We start from the raw sequence: 19,544 nt of genomic DNA, 5'->3' as shown, positions 1-19,544 counted from the left end.
CAGAGGCCTCCATCCATGCACCTCATCATGCTCTCGTTTCCATCACATGTAGGAAGATAATATTTTCCACCATGGTTGATTCTAAAACTAGAATGAAGTTCACTCTTTTCCCCCTGAAATCTATTCCACTTTTTTATTTTGAAAATACAGCACTTTATTCACTGAGAGAGTTACTCAACAAACATTGAATAAATACCTACTATGTGCCAGCCCCTGAGCTAAGCCCTGAGGATACAAAGAAGGGCAAAAATAACCCCTGCTCCCAGGGAGTTCCCAGTTTAATGGGGAGACCACATACAAACAACTACCTACAAACACCATATAGACAGGATCAATTGGAGATAGTTAACAGAAGGAAAGAAGGTACTAGCCCTAAGGAACACTGGGAAATGACTTCTTACAGAAGGTGAGATTTGAACTTGGATCCAAAGGAATCCAAGGCAGTCAGGACACAGAGATGAAGAGGGTGGACACTCCAGGCATGGGAAGAGCCAGAGAAAATCCTTGGAGTTGGAAGATGGGTACTAACTTATTCCCACTTGAGAGGTGAGGACATAGTCACATGTCCATGGTCACCAAAAAAAGTAACTGTCCCAAGCAGGATCTGAACCTCAATCCCTCCTGACTTCAGGTATGATGTACTCAGCAGTCTGCCAAGGAGTCTCTCTGAAAAGAATTGACTCATTCAGTCCTACCACTCACTTGACAGTGTTCTGGGTTTGTTGTTGTCCCATAAGTTTGTAAATTCAATTCAATTCAGCATCAGTTAATGTCTATTGTGTGAAGGGACCTTTACTTAGAACGAAAAAGCTCTCTGCCGCAGAGATAATGAACTAAATGCAGACCAGGTCCACAGAAATCCTCATGGCTTTTATGACTAAATGACCTCAGACCTCGCTTCTAGATCTAAAACACTGTGAATCTATGAAGCCGTCGCACTATTTATCATGAAAAATCTATAGGAATCCTCTGAAGAATGAATCTTTAAATCATAGTCAAAGTATAAGAAGTACTTCCAATAGGTGATGTTACTAATGTATTAGCTGGATTTGTGTATGTTTCTCTTCTGTAACTGGTTTTCTTGTGTGTTTGTAGGCTTATTAATTGACCGCTTCTGTCTGACTGGTGGAGAAAGCCCTATTGGCTATCTAAAGTCATATCTTACAAACTTGTATCTTTCTGCAGATTGTGATAAAGTACAAGAAGCCATTGAAGAAGGTACGGATCTGTTGTTTGGTTGTTTTTTTCTTTAATTACTTCTTAACAATTAATTGAGGCATTTAATTAAATGCTCAAATGTAGAGAAAGGTACTAGACCTATAATTTCACTGGAATGCAAACATCCCAGGCAAAGTAACTCCTTCTCCCCATGCAGGTTGACATTTCTCTGTAACTAACAGTCTCAGAAAATGCTGAGAAGCTGTGACTTGTGCAGGATTAGATAGCTGGTACATGTTGGAGGCAAGAGAACATGAGTGTTCCTGGCTTTAAGGTAGCCTCTCTTTTCTCCACACCAAATGGTACCACTCATCTTTGAGTCATTTTCCTTTTTTGGCTAAGCAGTCCTGACAGATTCCAGCTGAGCCCCAGGACTCAGTGTTCTGTCCACTGGGTCAGAGCTTGTCCCCATGAGCTCTACCCCCAAGTGACTCCCCACAATCTACCTCACATGTGGTCACTCATTTGCAAATCAGACTGTCTGTTTTCCCTACACTCATGCCAAGAAGAAACAATTCAGAGAAATGATTGATGCAGCTCAACCCTTGGTGACTCCCTGTCATCCCTGAGATAAAGTCCAAACTCCTCAGGCCGCCATTCAAGGTCCTCTGCAATCTGACTCCAATCCCCATTTCCAGGCTAGTGTTCTACATCAGGTTCTTCACAAGAAAGTGTTGCTTCATCCAGGCTGGTCTATCCATCATCACTGGGTCTGTGGTTTTCTAGCCTTTCTTCCTTGTTCTTGCCTTTCTCCACATCTCTTTCCCAGTCTTTTTCAATCCTACTTCCATTCATCTCAATTTTTCAAGCTTTATAAAGAGTGCCCAGTACATACAAGACCCTATACTGGGATGAGACCTGACCCTCAAGAAGTTTGATGCTTGGAAGAAAAAGTGGAGAGGGAAGCAAATACCAAAAAGTTCATTACCCATAACCATAATGAGGCTAAAGGTCTCTTCCTTCTTTAAGTGCTCCCTGTTCACTTCAGCTTATTGATCTTTAATCCCTCTTGCTGACAGTTGGATCTTAGGACTTAGAGCTGGAAGAGACCTCAGGGATCATGAGATTCAGCCCATTCATTTTATGTGTATTAGAGAAGTAATGCAATGACCTCTGATCCATCGAGTACAATGGTCCAACTAGCCAACTTGGTGAGACTGTGCAATGTAAAAGACAAGTACAAGGACCTATGAGTTATTTCAAAAGTTCTATAAAAATGAACAAGATACATGATTATTCCCACTGTTCCAAAGGTCAAGAGTTAAATCTGCATGATAATGATGGTGTAGCACAGTATGCTGATCATTTTAAGAGTTCAATGTTCTTTAGAGCTTTAGTATTTGGCCCACTGATGTTCAAAATCCAAGATATTCAGTCAAAAAATGGAAATAAGGGCAAGGACTCCATATAACAAAGCACAAGAACATGCTACTAGAAGTGCTGCGCTTCCATGGCTAATGCAGAATAGACATTTTGGAAGCAGAGAAACTAAACCATCCAAAAATCCCAGAGGTGAAAAAAGCTCCCACCATTCTCTACAATGCTGGAAGGTAGGATCATTGGAAGCACTCAATATTCAAGCAGAATAGCAATTCAACCAAATGAGACATGTCATACTCATCAAATTTAACAGAAAAACATTCCTCAACATTCAATTGCACTGATCCCATTCAATCCAGATTGAATTTTTACTAGCCAGTAACCATGTGGCTCCAAAGGCTACACAGAAAACCATTGGTCCTGCCAAATCAGTTTCACTCATGATGATGCCATCCTGCTCCTTTTCATGGGTGCAATACTGTTAGTGTTTTCTGCCAGAAGTGACCAAAATTGGTTCCTAATTCTTCTAATAAAGGTGACTCATTCAAAAAGTTGTTTCCATAGACAGAGTGTATGCCCATGTTGGCTGGAAAACATATCCAGTATAAGGATGTTGTAATTTCATCTTGTCTGGAGGGACACGTCTACCTTGTTGAAAGCAGACACCTACTGTTTGCCATACTGTTCTCCTCTCCAATATAACCATAAGACTGCTGTGTTTGGTCATCAATGCTGTAAGTGGTCTGGTAGAAATCTGTATTAAGGCTGTCAGCCTCTGACACTGCAGATAATCCTGTGCAACTGCAGCTCCAATGGCCTTAGGATCCCCAAGATCAACAAATGAGAAACACTCTCATGCCTTATCTAATTAGACTAACTCTATGACCCCTGAGGCTAATAAGGTCCAGAGGAACCCATGTATCTTCTCACTGTATTTGACCGTAAGCAGTTTATTCTTGTTTAGTACCATGTCATTGTTCATTCATGCTCATCTTACATTTCTCTTAACTCCTATGTTGGAACTTCAAAGTTTCTACACAGCTCTGGTCTTTTCATCAGGAATGCTTGGAAGTCCTCTATTTCATCAAAGATACTCCTGTATAGTTGTAACTGCTAAATAGTGTGTGATCATAACTATGGCTCCTTAGTACTTGAAGTCTTTCCAGCTACTTGCAGCATTTTTCTTTGACATAGAAATTCTGGATTTTGGCTGTGATTTCCCTAGGAGTTTTTACTTTGGAGATTTTTTTCAGAAGGTAACCAATGTTACCTTTGTCCTTTGGTTCTAAAATATCTGGGTAATTTTCTTTTATGATTTCTGAAAATATGATGCATAGGCTCTTTTTTTAGTCATAGTATTTGGATAGTCCAATGATTTTAGTTATTTTCATTTGCATAATGCATCTAGCTTATCCCCATTGCACAGGATACAAAACCTAGCTGAAGGTTTTAGGCATGTGCTACTTATCCTTTGATCCAGTAATACCTCTTCTAGGGCTATATCCCAAAGAGATCATAAAAATGTGGAAAAGACCCACATGTACAAAAATATTTATAGCACCTCCTTTTGTGATGGCCAAGAACTGGAAATCAAGGCAATGCCCATCAACTGCAGAATGATTGAACAATCTGTGGTATATGAATGTAAAGGAATACTATTGTGCTACAAGAAATGATGAACAGGTGTATTTCAGAAAAAAACCTGGAAAGATTTACATGAACTGATGCTGAGTGAAGTGAGCAGAACCAGGAGAACATTATATTAAGGGTCACAGTGTATGAGGACTGTAAACTTAGTCGTTCACAACAATGCAAGGATCAAAAATGTTTCCAAAGAACTGATGATGCAAAATGCCATCCACATCTAGAGAAAGAACCATGTAATCAGAATGCAGAATGAAGCAGACTCTTTTCTCTTTTGTTACATTTTGCTTTGTTTTGGTTTTTCTCATAGTTTCTTCCATTTGTTTCAATTATTCTATGCAACATGATTAATGTGAAAATGTGTTCAATAAGAATGGATGTGTAGACAAAAAAGTTGATGACTAAAAAAAAAGCTAGATGCATAAGATTGGGGATGAAACATCACATGTTATTCATTATAGTGCTAGAAATGTTAGCTTTAGCAATAGAGGAGAAAAAATTGAAGGAATTAGAATAGGCAAAGAAGAAACTAAATTATCACTCTTTGCAGATGATAGGATGATATACTTAAGAGAATCCTAGAGAATCAAGTAAAAAAACTACTTGAAAAAATAAAGAATTTTAACTAAGTTGCAGGACATAAAATAATCCCACATAAACCATTAGCATTTCTCTGTATTACTAACAAAGCCCAGCATCAAAAGATAGAAACTCCATTTAAAGTTACTGTAGACATCGAACATGACAAAACAGAAAAATGATAAATATTGGAGATGTGGAAAAGATGGAACATTAATTCATTATTGGTAGAGCTGTGAGCCAATCCAACCATTCTGGAGAGCAATTTGGAACTATGCCCAAAGGGCTACAAAAATGTGCATACTCTTTGACCCAGCAATACCACTTCTAGGTCTGTACTCCAAAGAGATCATAAAAATGGAGAAAGGATCCAAATGTACAAAAATATTTATGGCAGATCTTTTTGTGGTGGCCAAGAACTGAAAATTGAGGGGATTCTCATCAATTGGGGAATGGCTGAACCGGTTGTGGTACATGAATGTAACAGAATATTATTGTGCTATAAGAAATGATGAGCAGGTGGATTTCAAAAAAACCTAGAAAGACTTATATGAACTGATATTGAGTATAGCGAACAGAAGCAGTGAACGGTAACAGTCACAGTGTACAACAACTAATTTTGATAGGCTTAGCCCTTCTCAGCAATCCAAGAACTTAAAACAATTCCAAAGGACTCATGATGGAAAATGCCATCCACATCCAGAGAAAGAACGATAGAGTTGGAATGCAGATGGAAGCAGACTATTCTGTTTTTTGTTTTGTTTTCTTTCTCATGGTTTCTCCCATTCATTATAATTCTATGCAACATGACTAATGTGAAAATGTGCTTAATAGGAATTGTATGTGTAGAAACTATATCAGATGGCATGCTGTCTTGGAGAGGAAGGGGGAGGGAGAAAATTTAAAACTTATGGAAGTGAATGTTGAAAACTGAAAACAAATAAACTAATAAAAACAGATATGTTGCAATCCTTCTTAAGGTTCTTTTCTATGCCCTTGTCTCTCTTTATACCATTTTACTTGGCAAACTCATTAGTTCCCATTTATTCATATCTATGCTGATGATTCTCATATCTGCTTATCTAGCTTTGACCTCTCTTCTGAGCTCCAGTATTGCATCTCCAACTGCCTACTGGGCATCTCAGACTAGATGTCCCTGAGAAATCTTAAATTCAGCAAGGCCAAAATGGAATTAATTATTTTTCCTCTAAAACTTTCTCCTCTTAATGTTCCTAACTGTCCAATGCACCACCGTCTTCCCAGTCATTCAGCATTGCAACTGATGAGTCATCCTTGACTTTGCTTCTCTCACTTCCTCTATCCAATCGGCTACCAAGACCTGTCCTCTCTAAAGGGTAGTTTGTGTCATGGCACTCCCCACACCCAAATCAATAAGCTCTCATGGCTCTCCTTCACAGCTTGATCTCTTTCTGCTTTTCCAGTCATCTTACGCAGTACAGTACCACCCCCTCAAAACAAAGTCAAGTGCAAGTCATGTTATCATTTCTCTGAAGGACAAACACAACCTCTGCCACTCTCTGAAACTCAGTAACTAGACTCCTTGCTCCTTTCTTTCTCAGGCTGAAAGGACTCCTGAGGCTCTGGACTTTCCCTACCAGGCCACAGTAACCTCTTTACTCTACCTCAGGGCTTCTCGCATGAGAAGGATATTGTGTGCTGTGGCCTCTGTCTTTGATTGGCTGATTCTCCCCAGGCAATCATTTTAAGGAGAATACCCAAGCCAATCTTTATCCCTCTTCAGTTTGCCCTCCTGATTCCAAACTTTCTCTACAATTTCACAGCAGCTCTTCATCCTGGGAATTTCACTTCACCTCGGGACTTCTCAATGGAAGTACTTTCCACTCTGTGGCCTCTCTCTCTCAGATTTGTTGGTTTAGAACCTCCAATTTAAGGACACCTAGGACAACCATGTCTTAATCCCTTTCTAGGCTTTACTCCTAACTCTCTGAGCTCTTTAATGCACCCACACCAGTTACCTTCATTCTCTCCTCCCCTACCACTTTTTTAGCTTCCTTTTAAGTCTTGTCCTTCTTCCATTAGAATATAAGCTCCTGAAAGGCAGGAAGGGCACTCTCTCTGCCCCCAGAGATCAGCATCATGCCTGGTGTGTATTAAGCACTAAAAAGATGTTTGTTGGCTCTGACTTGTTGACTACTTGTTCCACATATGACATTCCATCTCTGACCTCTCAGCATTTTCTCTGGCTCTCCCTCATGCTTGGAATGTTCTCCTTCCTTGTCCCCACTACCTGGTTTCCCTGGTTCCTTCAAATACCAGCTAAAATCCTGTCTTCTGAAAGAAGCCTTTCTTTGTCCTATTAATACTAGAGCTTTCCCTCTGGGATTATCTCAACTTTATCCCGCACAGACGTCGTATGTACACAGCTATTCTTAGGTTGTTTCCCTCATGAGATTGTAAGATCCTTGAGAGCAGGGGGCGCTTTTGCCTTTCTTTGTATCCTCAGTGTTTTACACAGTACCCAACACATAGTAAATGATACTTAATAGATGCTTATTGACTTGTCTAAGAATCACTCTAAACTCTTCTATCACCCTTTGTGTAATACCACTCCTTTAGTTCTTCGTGTTCTAGGTCATAGCATTCTAGCTAACACTACCAAACCAGTGCACTAGTAAAATATTGGTCCTGAAAAGATGAGCTTTGATATTCACAGGAATCTTGGAGGTCAATAAAACTGTCTTTAAATCCAAGGAATGATACCTCCCACTCTCTTCCTCTTTTCCACCTCTTTCTGTGCATCTTTTACCTGACCCACAGGTAAACATTACAGGACCAGCTCCATAGAGAAAGATTATCCAAATGCATCTTGACAACAAGGTGATGAACAGTCTACATCCACTTGGTCTTATCTGTGTGGATGGACAGGACCGACTCGTTTGAATGATCACTGATCATCATCATGGCTGTGCCATGTCCTGGAGCTTAATGCTGCCAGCAAAATGTCATGACTCAAGAGGAGTATCTGGAGGAACTCACTACTGATAGGGAATACCTCTTGACCTTGATCATTACTCTATCCCAGTGGTACACAGCTTTGTCTCATGCCTTGCCTGATGTTCATAATCACAGGGCCTTTGAACAGGGCAACTTCTACTACGACCCTTGCCAATGAATCTTGAATGATCTTGACCACTTAGTGAGAGAAGTCCCTGTAAGGCAGCAATGAATCTTCTTCTCTTTTCATTCCTTTTTTTTTTAAAATTCACAATCCATAAGCACAAAGAAATCTTAAACTATCTTCATCTTTTATTTTGTTGTGACACACAAAGATTAGGGCCAGTGTTCATTATTGCATGTGAAAGAAATCATTAGTGATGAACTCAGTCTCCATACACATGACACACATTATGATTTGGTGTGGATGGGGCAGTGGGCTTCTAAACCAGTGGTCACTACTATTCTCTCAGACAACTTTCTCTGTATTAGTATTCCCTGAGATGGATTTCCATGCCTTTGGTATCTTTTACTCCTCCAGATAACTTGTACATCAATCATTCAACATAGCTACAGTCACAAAGTCTCCAACAAGGACTCCCTCCATATAAACCTGGTCCTGTCATCTATATTTGTTCCAGTCTAGCTGCTTAACCCATCCCTAATTCCTCCAGGATAAAGCAGAAAATCCTTTGTCCTTTAAAGTCCTTTATAGTTTGTCCTCTTTCTATGTTTCCTGGCTTCTTTCACCTGACTCCCCTCCATTCACTTGGCCCTCTCTGTCAGCACTAGCTTATGGGCTGTTTTCCACACAGAACCCTCTCCCAAGCCTGGAATGGTCTTTCCTTTCATGTCTCTCTCTACTTCTCCTGCTTCTTTCCAGACTCAGCTCAAAGTCCACCTCCTGTGAGTAACTGCCCAGACTTCTAGGAATAGCAACCTCCTATGAAATGCTTATTCCACTGGGGAGCTGGGAATGTACTGTGCAAGATGCAAAAGGAGAAGAAAAGCCTGAAAAAGAAACACTTCCACACACATTCAGCAGAGGGTTCCGGGCAGCACAGGAAAACTGTTGTCATGTTGAATTTGACAAATATTTTTAAGTGATGGGTGGTACTTTAATAGAAATTCATACTTCCATGTATAATCTTTTTCAGTTATCTTTATATATGAGGATGTCCATAATTGTTTATGTATATGAATTGCATAATAAAAAAAAAGTTTAACAAAGGAGAGGGGCAGAGGTCATGGGGTCCCCGAGATGGTGCTAACGGAGCTGTGCCATGTGTTTCCAGGGATTGCTGCAGCCACCATGTACTTGGGGAATAAAGACTTGCCATTCTCAGAAACACAACTCCGAGTGGCCTTTGATGGGGATGCTCTCCTTTTTTCTGATGACTTTGACCTACATGTTAAAGTGAAAGAAAAAGAAAAACCAAAAGCTGCTCCACAAGAACCATTTAGTAAGGACAAGCCTCTTGCCCAGGTATGGTGAACAATTCTTTCCTAGGGACACAGAATGTTAGCGGTAGAAGAGACCCCATGTATCACCTAAGCCAAATCCTTTGTTTTACTGGTAGGGAAAGTGACTTAATTCAAGTGTTCACGTTTATGATTCATGCTGGAGCTCCTCACTGAAATCTCCTTTTCAATGCTGATAAAATCATACAATTTCAGCATTTTCAAAGGAACCTCCGTGGCCTTCAAGGCCAACACACACCCTGAAGAGTCCTCTCTGTAACATCCTAGAGAAGTCAGCCTTTGTTTAAAGGCCCCCATGGACTCTTGGGTAAGCCCATATTAGGAAGTTTAATCCGACGTCTAGCCTCCATTGTTCCCCTTGCAACACCCCCTCTTTGCTCCTGGTGCCTCTAGAGACACAGAACAATTCTGATCCGCCTTCCAGGTGAGAGCCTTTAACCCATGAAGAGACTTGGCAGGTCCTTCCCATGATGTCCTTTTCCAGGTTCAATACACCAAGCTCCTTCAACGGATCTGCACATGGCATGAAGAGAAGGGCTTCCAAACTTTTCTCCTAGCTTATTTATTTTGATCATCTGTAAAAAGTATTTCTAACTTTACCATATCTTAATTTCACTTATTACCGGTTTTATTTTAAACTTTATTTTTACCAGTCCCTTTTTCATTTTTTCAATGATCAATTATAATAAGACATAGCAAAAGAAAGTGAGTAAAATATCCAGCCTCTCTGACTCAGCAATCCCAGTGCTAGGTATGTATACCGCAAGAAGGGAGAGATAGAAATAAAGATTCCATATAGAGCAAAATATTTAAGGTAGCAGCAAACAACTGGGAAAAATGGCTGGCCATCTGCCAGAGAATGGATAAAGCGCATGGGGTGCAAATGGAGGATGGCTGGGGAGAACACAGAAGCATTGGGAGTCTTCCATGAATGCGCAAAAAGTGAAGGAAATGGAACCAAGAAAACGACATACACGATGCCTGCAGCCACGGCAGCAGCAACAAGGACAGCGCCACAAAACAGAAATCAACAGCACGTCATCCTAAAACCCAAAGCTGGACCTTCTGGAAGGACAGCTGGAAAGACAGCCCAAAGCCCCCTCCTCTGTCTGAGCATCTGTGTATGTGGATACTGTCAGACTGCTTGATGACTTGTTCACTTTTGCTAAGCTAAGTTTCATTCTTTCTTTCTCTCTCTCTCTCCCTTCCTTCCTTTCTACTGACATTCTGGGAAGGGAAAAAGTAGGCATATATTGGAAAGTCAATATTTTGTTGAAAATAATACAAATACAGATAAAAATATAAATTTTTTACCTCCCTTCAGTTCATGCTGCTGCCCCCTAAATCCCATACTCTTAGGCTCTCCTATGGGACTCCTCCTGCTTGGCTGCATCTGGGATCTTATCAATTAGACATCCCCTCAATTGATGTAGATGCTGACCCATCTCTGCCAGTTCATCCCATGTGACTTTGCCTGTAGACCCTCCTGTGAGCACTCCACAGGGGCTCCACCCACTGCATTGGCAGTCTTTCTTGCTGTCTTGTGATGTCATGAGGTCACCTCTTCAAAGTAACTGTGAATTTCTCAAAGACCAAGGTTCACTTTCTGTCTAAGGAGCCTGTTCCAAAACCTCATCTTGATGGAAAAGTTAACCTTAGATTCTCAGAGGCTGAACCCACCGAGGACAAGCTCAGGCAGGCTTTTGGCTCAACACTTCAGGCACCGCTGAGGCCCGGGCATTCCTGCCACCAGCCTCAATCCTGCCCATTCATAAGGTTCTGACTAAGGCATCAGAGTCCATTTCTCAGGAGTTCTTGCTTTCCTTCCTCTACCTAAATCCTGTCATCCTCTATACTGATCTACACACTCGGGATAAGGGAGTCCTTCTCCTGGTCAAGTATAATACCTTTTCTTGGGCTCCCCATCCAAACCCACCCCACCTCCAGGAAAGCATCTCGATGAATATCCAGTGCCCTTTGTTGAGCTTTCATTTCTTCTGGTCTGCTGACGCCTTCTCCACTGACTATGGCTACGCTCTCACTGGACCCTGCCTTCCTCTCAAGCTTCTTGTTTCATTGCCAAACTCCTGAAAAGATGATCTCCTCTTGTCATGACTTCCTCAGTAGCCACTCACTTCTCAGCCCATTCCCTCCTTTGCCATCTGGTTACTGATTCTCTCAAAGGTTAATAATAATTCCAAAATGGATAGTCTTGTTTCAATAGCAATTCCCATTAACTTCAATAACTTCTCATACTGTTGATCACCCCCTCTACCCAGACATTCTCACTCCTTTTGACACCTATGACACTTACTTCTCCTCATTCTCCTTTACTGAAACATCATCCAGTTCCCACTTCCCATTAAATGTGGGCATCTTCCCCCAACATTGTTCTAGGCTCTTTTCTCCTTCTCCCCTCCACGTCTTTGTTATCTCATCAACTTCATGGTTTTAATTACCACCTCCCAAATTCATCCATCCTGTTCTTACTCTTCACAAGAACTCCAGTCCCATATTTCCAGCTTGCTATACCAATATGTCTTACCACCACCTGAAACTCAACATCAAATGCAGTGTATCATCTTTCCACCTAAACCAATCTGTCCCAACTTTCCTGTGCTATGGCAGGCTCACAGGCACTCTTATCTATGGTATCCCAACAGAGGTGGCCTTCCTGCTTCTACCTTCTTACATAGAATCATAAAATGAAAGAATATTAAAGTCAGAAGGGACCACAACTGCCATCTTGTCCAAACCACTCTTGAAAGGGATCTGTACTCTTACCTAATTGACAAGTGGTTCTCCTTAATCTGTTTGACTGATGATCCACAATGTGGAGAACCTCCCCACCGTTGGCAGCCCACTCTACTGCTGGCCACCTCTAATAGCTAGGAAGCCTTCCCCTGTCATGCCCCCTCTCTGCCAGTTCATCCCATGTGACTTTGCCTATAGATCCTCCTATGAGCACTCCACAGGGGGTCCATTCACTGTGCTGGCAGCCTTTCTTGCTGTCTTGTGACAACAAACATCCCCTGGTCTCTTTCCAGGCCCATCTATTGTTCCTGGTCCTGTCCATGGCAGACATCTCCCCACTTCCTACCCAACCCCCTTGAATTTTCTTCTCCAGGATAAATTCCCCCAGTTATGTCCACTGGTCCTCATATGACACGTACTGGAGACCCTCCTCTGGACTCTCCAGATTATCAAAGATGTGCTTTTGTTTTTGTTTTTGAAATGAACAGAACATAATACTCCAGATGTGTTCTGATGGATCAGAACAGAAGAAGAGGAATTATGCCAAGCTTTCTCAAACAGACATCCAACTCAAGATATCCAGCAGGCCATTGGAGATGGAAGATGAGAAGTCAGGAGAAAGATTAAGCCTGGATAAATGGATTTGAGAATTATCTGCAGAGATGATCACTGAATCTATGGGAGCTGACCAAACCACCAAATGGAGCCATCGAAAAGTAGAAGAGAGCCCAGAACAGAGCAGGCAGAAGGAGACAGGGCTTGGACAGTTAGTGAGGGGTTCAGAATCATTGTGAAGGGAGTTTCCTCACTGGGAGCTCTCTGCACAATAAAAGTATAGGTTAGTAACAAAATAAATTTTAAAAAGAAGAAAAAGGAAGAAACATGTTAACATCAGAATTTTGTGACTTTCACTTTTCTCTCAGCTCACCCTCCAATAACATAGAACAAGCTGAGTTTCTATTCCACATGACAGAATTTCAAAGGCTTGAAGACAGTTCTCAAGCCCTACTTTTCATGTCTTCTGGGCTTCATGCAGCAACTCTCTTATCCAACTTAAGTCTTCTCTAGGAACCTTCCAATTTCTTTCAACAAATCTTCTCCCCTTGGCATATTCACCAATCCAGTCATGCTCCTCTACACTCAATCCATCTTGTCACTGTCCTTCCAAAAAGTCAATGCACAGTGTTTAACAGTCCTCCTTGTATGCTCTGACCAGGATATATTTCTCATCTTGGACTCAGTGGGCAGATTTGTACATCCTGTCATTACAAGAGCTTTCTAGGCCTCCATATTGAACTGGTGACCCATATTTGGTTTGCAAGCTACTGGCTCCCAAATTTTTTCCAAGTAATGACAAGATTTTATATTTGCCCTTATCTTCTATTACCTTCTATTTGACCCAATATTCTGTCTTATCAAGTTTTTTTTATTCTACGTCTCTCATTCAATGAATTAGCTGACTGTTTCTCCAACCTTTGTGTCTCCAACAGATGAGGAGCTGAAACCCTCAGTCACCTCCACACTGTGCTTGTGATATTATCTGAACGACACATCTATTTCTTCTTTTTGATCCACTGCTCTCTCTCATATTCCAATAGCATTATCATTTTTTTTCTGCCCTTGTTGATATTTACCCAGATTTTCCACTCTTTCCTGTATGCCCTCACACAAAGACCTCTACTGAAAAGTGGAATGGTACCCTGTGCCCTCCCCTCCCACCATCACCATCCATTTACTTGACATGCTCCTTCTAAAAAGAGGTGTGGACCATCATCACCAAGTTCAGCAACAAGCTTTCTCTGGCCAAGTGTTAGGGACATGTAGGAGGATGCTTGCTGGCTATGTCCTAACATCCCAATATCCTTTTTAGACAAATTGCTGTCTATTTTGACAATCCAACTTGTCCCTTGGGTCAGGATGTTGACATTTGTAGAAACACTTTTCAGACAAGGGAAGGCCTGGCTCTTTTCTACTTTCTTCTCTGCTCTGCATTTGAGGAACCCTCTTATTATTTTTCTTTCTCCATGGCAGCCCCTCACTAGGGCTTCTCACTTCACAACAGTACACAGGCAAATTCCACCCTCCTCTCTGCTCTCTGTGAAAGCATTTCTGTCAGACTTGGTTGGGTATGCTTTTGTGCTCCAGTCAGTCTTCATCCTTGGGTTTGAGACCAGGCACAAAAACCCAGATTCATTCTCAGACGCTATCTTCTGATATTTGCCATTGCCTTGAATCAAGAGCATACGCCTCTGAAAGTCTTCATTCCTCCCCAACACATTATCATCTTTGGCACTACTTCCTACACAATGTGTACTCCCAGTAGGATCTGTGCCTCCAAGAATCAGTTCATGAAGTCACCTGGCCAGACAAGTCTGGAGGTCTGCACACTCACCGCAGGTGACAACATGTCTCTGCTGCACTCAGGAAGGTGACCAAGAGTTGTGTAGTCAACCCTCAGCAGCGAGCTGCCAGCTACCAAGAGTCATTTCTGCCTTCTGACTCTTCTTATTCAAGGGATCCTGTGCATTACAAATCACTCAGAGAATCCAGCACCAAGAGAGCATTTCTTATTCCCTGGGTGGTCTGATCATCCAACTGGATGTGCTCATCCAAGGGCTTTTGTCTTCTGTATTACAGGCCCCTGGATGGGGCCTCACTCACTAGGCCAGGCTGGATGTTGCTTGAGGTTTTTGGCACAAAAGCCCTCGAGGGGAGGTTTATTTCAGAAATGAAGGCTCAGGATGAGCACAATCCCAGAGAAAGGAGAGAAAAGGAAAGGATGGAGAGATAGAGAGGAGTTCATGTACCTAGAACTCAGATTCTGTGAAGAGGAGGCAAGATTAGAGCCAGAAGGGAGAGGGTGTGGAAAGCCAGGCTCTGGGGTCTATACATCACCAGTGGGAGGGAAGGAATCACAAAGGGAACTATGGGACCTGGAGCCCAATGTCCACAAGGCCTAGTGGTTCTGAGTCCCTGATTTATCCTTTTTCTCATTACCATTCGAGGGAGGAGATATGGAGAAACTGAGGCAGAGAGAGATTCAGCAGGCCACTCCACACAGCACTGTGAGCCCTGTGTATGTAAGCCATGAACAAAAACCTGGTTTGACATCTGTGTATGGTGCCTAGGACTTCTATTTCTTTCATCATTGCTGTCTGTTCCATTCTCAGGGTCCCTTGAAGCAATTCCTAGAAGACTTAGGTAGGCTGCAAAAGAAATTCTATGCCAAAGATGAGCGGCTGCTCTGCCCCATCAGGACCTACCTCATCACAGCCAGGAGCGCCGCCAGCTCTGGAGCCCGCGTGCTCAAGACGCTCCGCGCCTGGGGCCTAGAGATTGATGAAGCACTCTTCCTGGCTGGCGCCCCCAAAGGGCCCATCTTGGTCAAAATACGGCCCCACATCTTCTTTGATGACGACATGTTCCACATCAAGGAACTACAGAAGTTTGACACCATTGTAGCCAGCGTGCCCTTCTCCAGCCCTCGCAGAGGCAGCCTAAGTCAGGAGGTGGAGAACAAATAAAAACGGAATGGTACTCACACTGCCTCCTCACTTGTTCTTGATGAGTTCAGTCACTGTCAGAGGGAAGAAAGTGGGAAGAGAGGGTGAGGATAGAAGAGAGAGGAGGGAGGGGAGAAAGGAGTGGGGGGAAGGGAGAAAGTAATAGAGATAGGGGGAAGAGAGAGAGAAAGAAAGAGGATAGAAGAGAGAGAGACAGAGAGGGAGAGGCAGAGAAAGAGAGGGAGGAGAGGAAGAGAGACGCATACAGAAAGAGAGAGAGGACAGGGAGAGACAGAGATAAACAGAGAGACAGAGACAGAGGAAAGGGAGACAGAGGCAGAGATAGAGAGAAAGGAAGAAAGAGAGAGAAAGGGGGTAGAGAGAGGAGAGGGAGAGAGACAGACAGACAGAGTGAGGATAGAGAAGAGGAAGAGAGAGACAGAGACAGAAGAACGGAAGAGAGGTAGAGAGACAAAGACAGAAAGAAAGGAGAGAGAGAGAGAGAGAGAGAGAGAGAGAGAGAGAGAGAGAGAGAGAGAGAGAATGTGGTGAATGTAGTACATGGTATTTTACCTCTTGGGTAAAGAATACGAGGACCCAGTCTTTTAGAAAAGTCATCATGATGCTTCCATTTGGATCACATACTCATGCATCATATCTTTGGTTGGACTATTTAGCTCTGTTTGAATAGCTTCCTATGCTGCTGTTAAATAGAATCTACTTACCCACATAACACTTTCGTAACCAATGAAAATCTATGATAATGTTATAAACAGCATGTCTACCATTAGGCAGGTTTCGAAGAGATCAGACAGGAACGTGAATGACAGGCTCAGATGACCCTTCATACCCAGGAGTGAAAACTTCCCCCAGGAGAATGGGCAGAGTGGCCGTGAAGATGCTGAAGCAGGCACAATGACTCGCTTGGAGCTTGGTCAGACATAGAAAACACCAAGGTCATCCACTGCATCCCAGGCCACTGCCAGTCATCATCCTGACTTTTGTCCTGACTCTGGAAGAGAGTGAGGCTGGCCCTTTGAATACACCTGCCTCCCTTCAATTCAATGCCCAAGCAAGTTAGCATCCCATGACAACACTGATCCTCTTCAAAAAAGAAGGACAAATAACAATTTCTACAGGTAAAGCCGCTATAGATACTTTTGCATAGACGGGTCTTCTTTACCTTTGATCTCGTTGGGTACAGGCCTAGCAGTGGTATTGCTGCACCAAAGGAATTCACAGTCTAATAATCTGAGGAGGGGTATAGTCCAACATACAGCCATAAGTAGGTACGTGGCTATTGAGCTGAGAGTGAAGGAAGCTGAAGATTCTGGAAGAAGGAAGTGAGGCAGGGGAGCATTCTAGGGATGGGAGAAAGCCTGGGAAAAGGCAGAGACAGGCTATGATCTGTCTCTGCATTTACCTCCTCATAAATCCCTTTCTAAATAGAAATGGTACTGATGAGAGTAACTGGCTACAAACCTGAACCAGATTCTGGGCCTAAGAAGACCCTGTCTTTGAAGCAGGATTGGGGCCCCTGGAGACCCTGTGGCCTGTTCAAATACACAGCTGATTGTGGACCCTGGAGCACAGAAAGGCAGATGTCAAAGAAATCAGAGGATCCCGGGCTCTGTACAAGAAAACCCTTAGGACCCAGGGATGGAGAAAATAGAGGAGGGGAAAGGAACCAAGAAAGTACAGTAGCATGAAGGGGCTTGCCACCTTGTTGTTATCACTGGACACTCCATTCAACCCCAAGTCTCCAGCAGCTGCTGGATCAGAGATGTAGCCTCAGCCTGAGCCAGGAAGGCCTGGTCATCACAAGCTCATCCAGCCATGAAAAATGGATCCCCAGACAATGGGAAGGTACCAGGCCAAGACCCCACACAAACACAGCACACATAGTGCATGAAGGCACATGCACACAGTGACCCCTGGACACTCTCCTGAGTCTCAGTCAGCTTTCAACATGACTGTCACAATCAATGAAGTCCCCTCTGCTTGTTAAACCTCTACTACAACTACCATTTCTACTACTACTACTACTACTGCTACTACTACTACCATTTCTACCACCACCACCACTACCTCCACTACTACTACTACACATTTAAATGAAGACAGAGGGCCAAACCTTGGCCTGAATGTGAGAACTTTTCCATGTGAAGACTCTGACCGAGAGCTGACTGTACTTCTCAACTGCGTGTCTGATATAAACTTCACAAAGGAGTGGAAGAGGGGACTGAATGGAGCTAAGGCCATTGCCTCACCCCTGCATCAAACTCTAGCTCCCTGCTGTAAAGGGGCAGCCTGAGTCTCCCTTTAACCTGTAAGCTTCTCAAGAGCAGGGACTACCTTTTACTTTTCTTTGCATCTCCAGCTCAGCTCAGGGCTGGGTACACAGTAGGTACTTAATAAATGTGTACTGACTGACTCATTCAACCTGCAAAAAGAAAGAAGATGCAGTGGACAGGGACCAGGGGACGGATGGGCTCAGCAGACTGGGACGGATGATAGTGGAGCCCACAGCAGATGTCCAGGTGAAAGGTGACCATGACCTGAACTAGAAAAGGGAGCCTGGGAGAGGCAGTATCAGGGGGAAAGAAGACTGAGCTCAATGAGGCCAGGGCAAGGAATCTTCGGAGGCGAAAGTGACGGGGACAGTGGTACCTGAGGCAAGAAGAGGGAATTCATGGGAAGGAGGAGGTTTGGGGTAAAGAGAATGGCATCTATCCTGGACCTGGCTAGAGACACAGAAAGACCTGCAGACACACAATGTATATCCCTGGGGATACAACCACAAGCAACCAAGGCATCCCCTGCCCTTAGGGAGTCATATGCAAAGGGCAGGGAGGAGGAGACACAGCAGCCAGGGAAGGGGCACATGGACCTGAGTCCCAGCAAGATAAGGCAAGATCTCAGCCATCAAGGCCAAGGAACCTGGAGGGGGAGTCCAGCTCCCTTGGCACAAGGCGGGATTCGAGTGGATACTTGAAGGCCCATAATCATGTGGAAGGGGCCTTTCTGGTCGCCCTCCCCCTCCACAGGTACCTTTCTTGTGAGACTGCCTCATTTACCCTGCTTATATCTTGCAGGCCTGCCCCATTAGAATGAGAGCTCCTTGAGAGTAGAGACTCTTGTGACCTTCCCCAACTCTTAGCACTGGCTTTCAACATATAAATGGTTAATACATGTTTGTTTACTGAATGAATGAACAACTACTCAGCACACGTAGAGAAGTTTTGGCAAGGACTGGGCTCAGAAGGCATGTAAAAAGATGGCTATTTGTCACTCAAGTGGATTTACTGAGCAGAGAGTTGGAGATTCAAGGGGCAACTAAGGAGTATAGGGGTAGGATGACAGACCTGGAGTCAGAAAGATTCCTCTTCTTGAGCTCAAATCTGGTCTCAGATTCTACTTACTAGCTGAGTGACCCTGGGCAAGTCACTTCACCCTATTTGCCTCAGTTTCCTTATCTGTAAAATTAAGGAAATGGCAAATCACTGCAGTATGCCTAGAATGTTGAGAGCATGAAGAAGCAGAATAGGAAATTCTGGGAAGACATCTTTCAATGCCAAACAGAGGCCTGGCTAAACCAAGTGTAGTCCATCAATGTGAGGGAATATGATGGTGCTGTAAGAAACGATGTGTGTGATGAATACAGACACATGGAAAGCTTGACCCAAAGGGAGACTCGTCCATCCAACCACCAAACAACCAAAGTTCAGCAGGACTACCATGAAGGGCCAGGAACAGGCCACCCCAAGGAGCAGGAGAAGCAATGCTGGAAGATCAGGGACTTGACCCTTGTCCTGCAGGGGCATCTGCCACAGACAAGGATGACCCCTTGCAGAAGTTCCCTGAGCAAGGAGAGGCAGGTGAAGGCAAAGGGGAGAGTCTTGTTGGGATGGTGAGAGACAGAACCAAGGGCAAGCTGCTCTGGGGAAGGTGAGGACCTTGCCATGGGGTGATCCTCAGGGATTCAGTGCTCAGACAGACAGAGCGCTCACTCTGGCTCAAGAGAGGAGGAAATCATCCAAGCTCCTGGAAGGATGAGGGAGATTTTGA

At 43.4% G+C, this 19,544-nt stretch overlaps 1 protein-coding gene and 1 pseudogene across 3 annotated transcripts in view; one reads left to right on the top strand and one right to left on the bottom strand.

Annotated features, from left to right (window-relative positions):
- The window catches only part of NT5C1B (5'-nucleotidase, cytosolic IB), a 44,188-nt gene extending 28,674 nt beyond the window's left edge, over positions 1-15,514 (top strand). For 2 of the 3 annotated variants that reach the window (XM_072644920.1, XM_072644768.1), the window contains 3 exons: positions 1,096-1,218; positions 9,033-9,223; positions 15,144-15,514. In XM_072644920.1, coding sequence (XP_072501021.1) covers positions 1,096-1,218; positions 9,033-9,223; positions 15,144-15,497 — 668 coding nt within the window. In that variant the 3' untranslated portion in view covers positions 15,498-15,514. The remainder of the gene's footprint in view (positions 1-1,095; positions 1,219-9,032; positions 9,224-15,143) is intronic. The other variant, XM_072644847.1, reaches the window with a different exon arrangement.
- LOC140527863 (protein YIPF5 pseudogene) lies at positions 1,176-4,358 on the bottom strand (annotated as a pseudogene).
- Positions 15,515-19,544: the final 4,030 nt, after the last annotated feature.

This window comes from Notamacropus eugenii, chromosome 1 (genome assembly GCF_028372415.1).
Source record: "Notamacropus eugenii isolate mMacEug1 chromosome 1, mMacEug1.pri_v2, whole genome shotgun sequence".
NCBI lineage: Eukaryota > Metazoa > Chordata > Mammalia > Diprotodontia > Macropodidae > Notamacropus > Notamacropus eugenii.
The sequence above is the reverse complement of the archived record's forward strand: the minus strand, read 5'-3'. Positions and strand labels throughout refer to the sequence as shown.